The following is a 10,833-nucleotide window of genomic DNA, read 5'->3' on the forward strand; positions in this document are numbered from 1 at the left end:
TTCATAAGCAAACTTGTAGAAAAGTGGAAAGAATGTTATAGGGTTATGTCAGTGTTCGAAGAGCGAAATAAGAAATGGTTGGATGAAAATATAATTTTTTCTAAGCCAACTGTTCATCACCGTATACAAAAACCTTTTTTAGACTGTACAATGAAAACTCAAAAAAAAAAAATTGCATCAGTTGTTAACGAAACACTTAACCAAGAGTTAATGGTAGCGGCAAGCGTAAAAGCACAAACAGTGGAGAACGTAGAATCGTGGCTCGTGTCAGCTGCCACGACCTATCTTATGGGCGCGCAATGTAACTGCACAGTGAAAAACGCTACTCCCTTCTCTCTTTGACGTGGGATGACGTGAGAATTCACGACATTTGGATTTTGCCGTGGAAACGTGTCAGCTGATTGCTCTCTCACAACGCAGGGTTGCCAATATCGATATACTATAGTAATTATCAACTTTTATAATTCAATCTGTTCAATATGTTTCAATATGTTTGAAATTTTCATAAATAACTCAAAATCAGAGTCGAATGCTATTATTTATAAATATGTAAACTATTTTTAATAGTTTGTTTTCAGTTTTGATATTTTATATTGTAAAAAATTGTAATTGAAAACAAAGATGTGCTCAAAACTATATATGCGTATTGAGCAATGGCAACATTGTTCAAATGTAAACAAGCGCCATTGAAACAAACGTCAAAAGAAAAATTTATTGAATTGATTGAAATACGTGCGTGAAAATAAACAAGCTATGGATGACGAGAAATTGATTGCTTTTGTTGAGCATAAAACCGAGTTGTTTAATAAGAGCAGTCCATATTACAAGCTGCAAACACGGCGCCATTGAAATAAACGTCAAAAGAAAAATTTATTGAATTGATTGAATTACGTGTGTGAAAATAAACAAGCTATGGATGACGAGAAATTGATTGCTTTGGTTGAGCATAAAACCGAGTTGTTTAATAAGAGCAGTCCATATTACAAGCTGCAAACACGGAAAGATGCCTTCTGGTCTGAAATCGGGAGGGAGTTGAACGCAAGTGATAAGTTGCTTTGTTATTTACAACTATTTATGTTGTTAGTAATAATATTTTATATTTATAAAGGAGAAATGTGTCGCCGTAGATGGGTGACACTCCCGGATCGCTACGGGAGGGAAGTACGGAAGGCTAACGCCCCCAGTGGCAGCGGGATGGAGTATCAAACACAGTGGCATTTGAAGTGAAGTGGCGATGAAGTTCCTCAAGCCACATATTGTACCACGGCCGTAAGTTTTAGTATACTAATTGAATATACATACTTGTATTTGAAATAAAAACTTAAATTTACAGGGTTAGGTTCTCACAAAATATTTGTGAAACTGTAGTCACCAATCAGGTTCATGAACATGCGCAGGAGGTGGAAGTGCCATCACCGCTATGGCCCTTATCACCTACTATAAGTCCAATTGAAATATTGCTGCAGTCGCCATCGCCTCCTATCGCCGTGGAGCCATCCCCGACTCCTTCCGTATCCACCTCGCTTCCCTCACCTTCCTGGAAGCGATCGAGTTGTTTAAAAATAAATGGTCAACACAACCAACTCAACAGATCCAACAACAACAATCAACAAGTCCGGCTGTGCAATCATTTAGCAATTTAATCGTGTCCATTTTAAATAAAATGGACGACGAAAAATAAACGAGGGCTATCGAGAAAATGCTGCAAGCTGCGTTTGAAGTGCAGAGAGGAGATTACTAATAACATGTTAAGTTAATTTAATATAGAATATATGTATAAATGAAGTATTTATTTTTAAATTATTATTTTAGTTTTATTAAAATTAATTAATTTGTTATGTAAATAATTCTGAACATATGCTTTTGTTTTTAATTAAATTAAATGAAAAAAATTATGAATTGAAAAAAAAATGGTATTTATTTCTAATAAGGTCCTCCAGGAGCATATGGTCCTCCTATAATAGACTCTAAATTGTTCTGGAATGGTACAGATTCCTTTATTTATAAAATAGTTAGCAAGTCTCTCCCGTAAGTTAAACGCATTTGAAGGACCTCTACGCACCGAAGTTGGCACTGGTCGCACAGAGTTGTTTTCATTTTCCCGGCGATACTCACCGGGTCCTTCCACTCGATCTACATAGTTCTCCGGACAATACCAGCGATTGTGGTCATTCAACATTATAAAATTGTGTAAGGCTATGCAAGCCAACACAATTTTTTCACAATTTTCTGGATTACATTCAATCGTTATTTTCAAAATTCTCCACCGAGCAGTCAATATACCAAAGAAATTTTCTATGACTATACGAGCGCGTGACAATCGATAATTGAAAATACGTTTCGTGTGTGCTAGATTAGCTCCAGGAAATGGGCGCATTAAATTATTTCGTAATGGGAATGCAGCATCTCCAACGAAAAAGTAAGGAAAAGGTTCCGGTGACACGTCAGACAGTGGCACAGGTGGTGGCAAAGGCAGAGTGTTTTGTAATAATGCATGGCCAAATGGAGTAAGTCGAAAGATTCCTGTATAAATAATAACAGAAATTCATTATACTATAATGTTAAACAATTTAATATACAGTACCTCCGTCACTTTGACTTCCATAGCTGCCAATACTAACTGCTCTGAACGTAAGTATATTTCGCATCACTTACAGCCCTCAAAACGATGCTAAAGAATTTTTTATAATTGTATAAACATCGAATTAGAATTGGCCGGGCACTTAATAGCAACGTGCTTACCATCAATTTCACCGACACAATTCGGAATGTTCCACATATTACAAAAATCGTTTGCAATGTCCTTGTATTGAGACTCTGTTGGCTTGCTAACATAAATTAGGGAAAGTAGCTGCCAGATTACTTTACACGTCTCTAATATGATTTCGCGTACTGTTGACTTTCCTACCTTATAGCTCCATGCAATGCTCTGCACCGACACACCTTGTGACAAATAGCTAACAATTGTAAGAGAAGTACATATGTATATACATGCATACGTATACGAGTATTAATTTGCAAAACACAACAAATCAACTTACAGTAATACCAACGAGAGCCTTTCTTCTTCTTCAAGGATTTCCATACCAAATTAAGAAACAAATTATAGACGTCCGGCGGCATCCTTGTATGCAAAAAAAGTTGTTCTGGTTCGCGGTTTTTCATTACCAGAAAAGTTTTTATCTGGTAACCGCAAACGCCCCAGATTTTATTGATTGGGCGAATTTTGTACCTTCTCTTTCGTTTTTTGTTTCTATACTGTTTATATAAACTATATAAAGAGTACAATTCGCACAAATTTAAAAACATTTCACTACTATTGTCCACTTCCATATTGGTGCTGACACAATTTTAGAATTGTATGAAATGTCAAACAAATGAAATGTAAACAAAAGAGAACAGCTTATTTTTGCGTTTTTGCCGCGTTTTTCACTGTGCATACATTTTGCCGATGAGGAAGGTAAAGGAAGGAAGGCAGTAGCGTTTTTGACTGGCTGTGCTTTAAGTCTTTACAAAGCTGGAAAAAGAAATGCTTCACATGTTGTTTCAAAATGGTTTAAAGAAAGTTCGACTGCTTCGAAAATGCTTAAGTCTGTAAGCTCTGAACAAAAAACCCCAATTCCGTATACACCTGAGGAAGCTTTATCTCTTTATATAGATGGCGGATACTCAAAAAGGTCGTACAAAATAATGCAATATGGTGCCAAAGAGCGAAACTGCAATATTTATCCAAGCTACGATATTTTACTTAAGGCTAAAACAGAGTGTTACCCCAGTGGCATACACGTAACTGAACTTTCAGCGGAAGTTGCCCTGCAAAGTCTTGTAGACCATACTGTTGCACGTATAGTACAAGGATTTTCCAAATCTTTTGAAGGTGTTATGACTGCAGGCAATATTAATGGCAGCATAAAAGCAATATTTAAATGGGGCTGTGACGGCAGCAGTGGTCACTCCACTTACCGTCACCGTTTTAGTGCTTCTGATGGTGAAATAACTGATGAGTATTTATTTGCTGTGTGTATTGTACCTTTACAAATTAAAAAAGGAGACGCTGTTCTATGGCAAAATATCAGGCCTGCTGCAACTCGGTTCTGTAGACCCATTACAATAATTTTTGAAAAAGAGACAGCGGAGTTAGTTAAGGTTGAGATAGGTAATATTAAAAGGCAATTGTAAGCATTGTTCCGACAAAGTTGAGGTTTTTCGAAGTAGTACATGAATTCCATTTAACAATGATTGATGGGAAAGTTTTTAACACTTTAGCGGGCTCATCATCGCAGGCCTGTGGAATTTGTGGAGCAACACCAAAATTCATGAATAATCTAAATAATGTTCAATTGACACAACCACAGGGGCACTTGTACGAGTACGGATTGTCAACACTCCATGCTTGGATACAGTGCTTTGAGTGTATAATTCATATCGCCTATAGAATACCCATACAAAATTTGCAAATTCGTGGAGAACATAAAGAAATCGCTCAGCAAACCAAAAGAAAGATTCAACTTGAGCTAAAAGAAAAAATGTTTGTCGGTTCTATCGACACTGAAAATCCCCACAGACAGCTGGGACCCTATTCTGGTAAACATATGCACCGCAGCATTACCGGAAAACTCGTTACTTCTATGGGAGCAATCGCTCTCATCACGAAAAAAGTGCCCAAAGTGGCAACAAATGAAAGATTTTCTCACCACCCAATATGAAATTGCGGAAAGGTTAGAAGAAAAAATAATCAAAAGTAAGAACACTAAATACGACCAAAATGGAAGCTTAAATAGACCCCAAGCTAGAAGCAATAAACATTTAAACAAAAGCTTTTACAACACGCAAACGTTCACATCAGAACAAAGAAAACAAACGTCATGCGAACTATGTAAAAGAGGGCATAAACTTAAATCTTGCGAGAGGTTTAAAAACTTAAAAGTTAACGAACGAAATAATTTTGTCAGGTCAAAAAGACTTTGCACAAATTGCCGGTCACATGCGCATACATATACAAATTGCAAAAGAAAATTCAATTGTTTATATTGTCAAAAACGACATCATTCAATGCTTCATACAGCACATATCCAATCTCACTCCAAAGAAGCGGTTTTACAAAAAGAACCACGGGCTTAGTTGCAAAAGCAAATCCCGAAGTCCACAATTTTAAAAATTGCCAAGAGACACCACGTTGCTCAAAGGCACAAAAAGTTCAAACGCTGCACAGCGAAACACAAAGTGGACTAGTTACAGAACTAATTCCCACCATGCCAACTAAAGTTGAGTATAATACAAACAGATACCTTAATTCACAATTAAGGAAATTTCGAATGTTAAGGAAACTGCCGCCTATAACAAACAAAACTCCAGAAGATCAGTATTGTGAAGACTTCTCTAAAGCCACAACTACTCGATCAAATAATGGCCAGTACATCGTACGACAACCAATAGAGCCACAATTTTCCAATACCCCACATAAAGGTAGAAAAAGCAAGGTTCGTAACCTTTCGACCCCGCAGGATGGCTTTCGCCAATAATGATACAAAAATCCTGCTTAAAAATTTCAAACTATGTGGCGCGGCACTAAACGTCAAATTAATGCAAACGTACTTAAACAGAAAATATAACAAAATGTTTCCAAAAGTAAGAAAAAAAAAAATTGCTCTTCATACAATATTGCCCCACAGAGGCTTAAATTTTCAAATAAATGAAATCTCAAAAACGTTAAGGGATCACTATATTCCCTATGCGATACATTGACGCACCTGCTCTTAAGCTAAGGTCGCACTATCCAACCGCTTCTCATATGGGTGGGTTATGGGAATCAGCTATACAAAGCATCAACTTAATTATGAAGAATTTTTTGCTTTATGAATAGAAGCCGATCTCCATTCGCGGCCATTCTCTAGCAAGATCCCTCTAATTTCATAGTCCTAAATCTAGGGCTAAGGAGTACCCACTCTGGCCACATCTGAGCCACGCATGGCGTTACTATCCTTTATAAGCCGATAACTAGAAAAGGCAAATAAAAAACAACCGGTATAACATACCGATGAAATAAGAAATTTTAAATAACCGCTAATGAAATTAATACAAGCAAACAACGCATACACTTGTTTGCCATAATAATGAGTCGTCAAAAAAGCAAAATCAAATAAACCCGCAAAATAAAGTTTCTTCTCTTAAGCACCTACCCGCATATTAAAAAGCACATTCTAATACATGTGGTATGTTTCGAACCAAAATCCGTTCCCTACACACACGGATAAATATGAGTAGATTACAACTCTATCAAGAAATACTTCTGCTGTCAGAACGTATTCCGCGCTTCGGCTAATCTACCAGAAGTTTGCCGAAATAAATGCAACAGCATATACATATGCAATACTAGGCAAAATATTCGCCTAGGGGGCCCAGGATGTTTAAATGAGTTAAGCATCCACCCACTCTACCTGGGTAAACTGGCGCATCTTAATAAGACAGCTTAAATCACCACAGCTGATGACACCAACACAACTCACCATACCCACTCTTCAAAAAGGATGGACAAGGAGAAAGCAGACACAATTCGTTCTACACAAGCCGCCCAGCCACAATCGTTTCTTACTCTCACTGCGTCGCGATAACACCTCACGCTACTCTCCCTTAATCATAAAAGTCAATCACAATTCACGTCAACTTTCGCCAGCATCTACAATCAACAACATTGCTCATCAACATTCATCAAGATATTTGATTCTACGCGCCACATCGACATCTTCTACAATCGCTCAGCGGTCCGGTTGGCAAATCATATCCACTCGCTCCGTACATTCGGCTTTCGACTATAACTTTATATTTTGTAAACATAAGTACGTCTTAAGTAAACAATAAATTAAAATTAGTATACATTTAAAACGTGTGAGCATCTGTATTTAAGTGCGAAAGTGTGCGAAAGTGGTTAGTATTATTATCAAAGTAAACAGGTATATTGGTGGACATTCCCACGAAAGGATCAGGCAATACAAACACTGGGAATACTGCAAGAATATTTTTCCAGCATCCAATTTTAGCCTCTACAGTAACTGGCGTAAAAGTAGAACTTATAAAAAGATTTGGTATAATTTTGCGTACTATATCATGTGGGTATGCAGTTAACATAGAGGCTTTTCGCATATATGCTTGGAATACAGCAGAATTATTTGTTTCCGAATATCCTTGGTTTTATATGCCTCCATCTGTACATAAAATATTAATACACGGAGCAGTTATTATTGAAAAAGTTTCGCTACCAATAGGAATGATGTCAGAAGAGGCACTTGAGGCAAGAAATAAAGAGTTTCGCAGTTGTAGACTACACCATACGCGAAAAAACTCAAGGTTGAATACAATGGAAGACTTAATACACACTCTTTTTGTTTCTTCAGATCCTATTATTACATCTAAGTCTAAAAGCACCTCCAAGTACTCCAAAAATCACATTGAAATAGATGATGAGGTCAAAAACCTTCTTTTACATATAAATGATCTACCTGACGGCAGTAATTCTGAGAGCTCCGACTCTGAATCGTTTTTTTTTCTAATAAAACATAAAAACGTATACATAAATAAATAATTATCACATATTTTTAGAACAATGTAATGCATGTTTTCATTGTATTTAAGAAGCTATTAAGAAAACGCCGCTAGATTGACCATTTCTCCCACGGTGCCCCGAGGACAACGTTCCGCCGCAGCAGTGGGTAATAAGACGCGTCGTCGCATCCGTCGAAGGGCAAGACGGCAAGGCGCAAGTTGCAGGCGTGGCAACGAACGCGAGCACAATTAAGCGCCCCATACGCAAACTAGCATTACTTCCAATGGACGTTGAAGGAACCTGATTCTTTCAAGGTGGCCGGTGTTGCGTCAAGCGACATCTTTTGTAAACCTAAAACTAAATTAAAAAAAAGAAATGTCAAAATATTAGAAATTGAATTTGTAAATATTGAATTGTAATACATAACATACTTACCTTAATAATATATTTATATTTTCTTAATTTATTACTTGCCTTATGTTAATAAAAAATGCGAGACATTTTTTGCAATTAACTGAAATAATATTTAATACCGAATTTAAATGTTAATTCAAAGATTAATACAAATGTTAAATAAAAGGTTAATTGAAAAATCTAGCCTCAACTGCACCCTCTGAACGTTATCGACTTCTTCTTTGCCAAATAGACTAATTGCTCCCGGTTTCCCAATTGGACCAATCAGAATGCGCCACGTCAGTTCATACGTAAGCAAGTAGGACTTAAAATAATTGCTCCCGCTTTGCTTATTAGACCAATCACAACGCGCCAGATCAGTTCATACGTAAGCAAGTAAGACTTACGAGGATTAAGTGAGTCATGCTGCCAGATCGTTCGTAACACTCCCCCCCGGTATATCCCGCTGATTAGGGTTTACCGAATTAATCACATCTAGAACGGCTATTTTGGCGGCAGGTCTCTTCTGACCTTTCCATCATCACTCTTTCGTACTTGGATCACTTCGCCTTTAGGCCAGCAGTTCCGTGGGTTACTAGGACTAACTATGTACGCTACATCACCGACTGGTTGCTGCGATGTTTGACAGTCACGCCGCAATAAAATGTTCTTCGTAACTGGCTTAACTCCACTGGAGCTACCTAACAAGAAGTGGTTAGGAGTGAGTGCTTCTTCCTCTTCCTGGTCGATGGGTATATAAGTTAATGGCCGAGAGTTAACCGTCATTTCCGGTTCTATTATGACCGCACCAAGGAGCTCATCACTGGGGTGGCTAGTTGTCAAAATTTGTTTAAGCAACTGCTTTACTGACCGAATTCACAGTTCCCACGCTCCGCCCAATTGTGGCGAAGCGGGTGGTATAAAACGCCAGTTGGTTGCAGCAGAAGTAAAGGTTCTTGTTATATGATTTTTATCTATCAGTTCAAATGCTAACTTCAACTCTTTCTGAGCACCTTTAAAGTTTGTATCGTTATCTCTCCATATTTCTACCGGACTACCTCGGCGAGCCATAAAATTACGTACACCTAGAGTGCAGGAGTCTGTAGAGAGCGAGTATGTGATTTCGAGATGCACTGCTCGATTGTTAGGCAGGTAGATAACACTCCGTATTTCTTTTCGGTGCTTATTTTGACCGTAACCAGGAGTGGATCAAAGTAGTCAACGCCTTAATAGGAGAACTGTCGACTAAATGCTCAGGTCCGGAATGTGGGCAAAGAGGCCATCATAGGTGGCCGAGGTTGAGATTTTCTGTTTTTACAATGCTGACAAATACGTTGAATCTTTTTAGCCACTGTTCGTAGTATTATGATCCAATAGAATTGCCTTATCTCATTCACCACTGTTTCCAAAATTCATGATAATGCCTTACATGGAAGTGGTTAATGATAAGGTACGTAATATGATGATCTGAGGGCAATAATACTTGATCTGGTCGCCCTGCTATCTTAACTCGACCATTTATTCTCAAAACGCCGTGATCATCCAGATAAGGTTCAGAATATTGCTGGATTTGTCAATTGACTTTCCGGCTTCTAGAGATGCGATCGAGTCTCCGCAGTTGCCGTGTTGAGCTTTTCTCCAAAGATTAAATTCCGCTTTACGAAAATCTTCAGTAGTTGGTCCATTACCAACAGGTTGATTATTTCGAATAATGCTTAGCCAGACCAGAACACAATACATTGTCATAGCTGTTGCACGAAGTAGACGGTTCCAAGTTAAAAAGCGCAGTGGTTCTGGTCCTACCTGATGCTGTTTTGAGGTTGGGTGATGAAAGCAAGTAAACTGTGGACGCAGTTCTTCATTTGCAATGCATTGCAATTCGTCAGACATAAGTTCGCATATAGCATCTTAGAATTCTTAGACTCTCTACTTTCGCAATTAGTTTGAGCCATCTTAGCCACTTGGCAAATTGGTGATTGGAACATCCCAGTCGCATCCAGCTCTCCATATCTCTTGTAGGACAACCTTTGCGTATATTACATGAAAACTGATGAGTCCAAGAGGATCGTAAATAGTCATGACCAAATTCAAAGCCTCGCGCTTACGAGGCCGCCTTTGATGAAAAAGTATGTCAAAATCTCTATTCTTAGCGAACACGCGAAGTGCGAAATGGTCCCTGGACGTAATCCACCACATGCCTAAAACCTTTTCAGTAGGCAGTTCAAGGTCAAGATCAAGTGATAGCTCATCGAGGGGATCCTCATTTATGGCAAATAATATCCGACTCGAAGTGGACAAAAAATTTCTTAAATGAAAGTCTCCAAGTGCATAGACATAACGAACGTCTTGAGCTAATTTAATAGCTTCTTCTTCGGTGTCCACACTTACCAACATATCGTCTACGTAGTGATTTTCGGTAATGCACTTTGAAGCAAGAGGAAATTTTTCTTGAAAATCTTTCGCGTTCATATTTTTTACATATTGCGCGTAGCTTGGTGAACATGTGGCCGCAAACGTCATCACTGCCATTGCAAATATAGTCGGCTTATTAGCATTTGGTTCATACTAAAGAAAATGTAGGAAGTTTTGGTCTTCTTGTCGTACTTGGTGAAACATTTCAACTATATCAGCTCTCACAGCAATTCTCTTTTGTCGAAGCTTAAAGAGCATCGGGTGTAGAGGAGTTGTTAGGTCTGGACCTTTCATCAGCAACTGTTTAGGGACACTCCATTTACCTTAGCAGCTGCGTCCCAGACTAGTCTAACCTTTCCTGATTTATTGGGATTGGTAACTGCGAAAATCGGCAAATACCAATATTTTTTGACGGCGTAGTCGAGGGGTCCTAAACGTCTGATATACCCCTTTTGAGTTAATATAATAGCGTATCTTTGTGTGAAGAG

At 38.2% G+C, this 10,833-nt stretch overlaps 2 protein-coding genes across 3 annotated transcripts; one reads left to right on the forward strand and one right to left on the reverse strand.

Moving 5' to 3' along the window:
• The first annotated feature begins 719 nt into the window (after positions 1-719).
• Positions 720-1,789, forward strand: LOC120780564. Of its 2 annotated transcripts, none has more exons than XM_040112823.1 (3): positions 720-1,049; positions 1,109-1,269; positions 1,334-1,789. In XM_040112823.1, the coding sequence occupies exons 2-3, from the start codon at positions 1,235-1,237 to the stop codon at positions 1,641-1,643; spliced, it is 345 nt and encodes a 114-aa protein (XP_039968757.1). In that variant the 5' UTR covers positions 720-1,049; positions 1,109-1,234; the 3' UTR covers positions 1,644-1,789. The 2 variants fall into 2 exon arrangements, with proteins under 2 accessions (XP_039968757.1, XP_039968756.1); XM_040112822.1 differs by having other exon boundaries at positions 720-1,042.
• A 134-nt stretch (positions 1,790-1,923) lies between these two features.
• LOC120780401 (putative nuclease HARBI1) lies at positions 1,924-2,831 on the reverse strand. The gene is made up of 4 exons (XM_040112686.1): positions 2,743-2,831; positions 2,585-2,671; positions 2,018-2,523; positions 1,924-1,977 (listed from the first exon to the last, which is right to left on the reverse strand). The coding sequence occupies exons 2-4, from the start codon at positions 2,646-2,648 to the stop codon at positions 1,924-1,926; spliced, it is 624 nt and encodes a 207-aa protein (XP_039968620.1). The 5' UTR covers positions 2,649-2,671; positions 2,743-2,831.
• Between the last annotated feature and the right edge of the window lie 8,002 nt (positions 2,832-10,833).

This window comes from Bactrocera tryoni, unplaced genomic scaffold (assembly GCF_016617805.1).
Source record: "Bactrocera tryoni isolate S06 unplaced genomic scaffold, CSIRO_BtryS06_freeze2 scaffold_25, whole genome shotgun sequence".
Lineage (NCBI taxonomy): Eukaryota > Metazoa > Arthropoda > Insecta > Diptera > Tephritidae > Bactrocera > Bactrocera tryoni.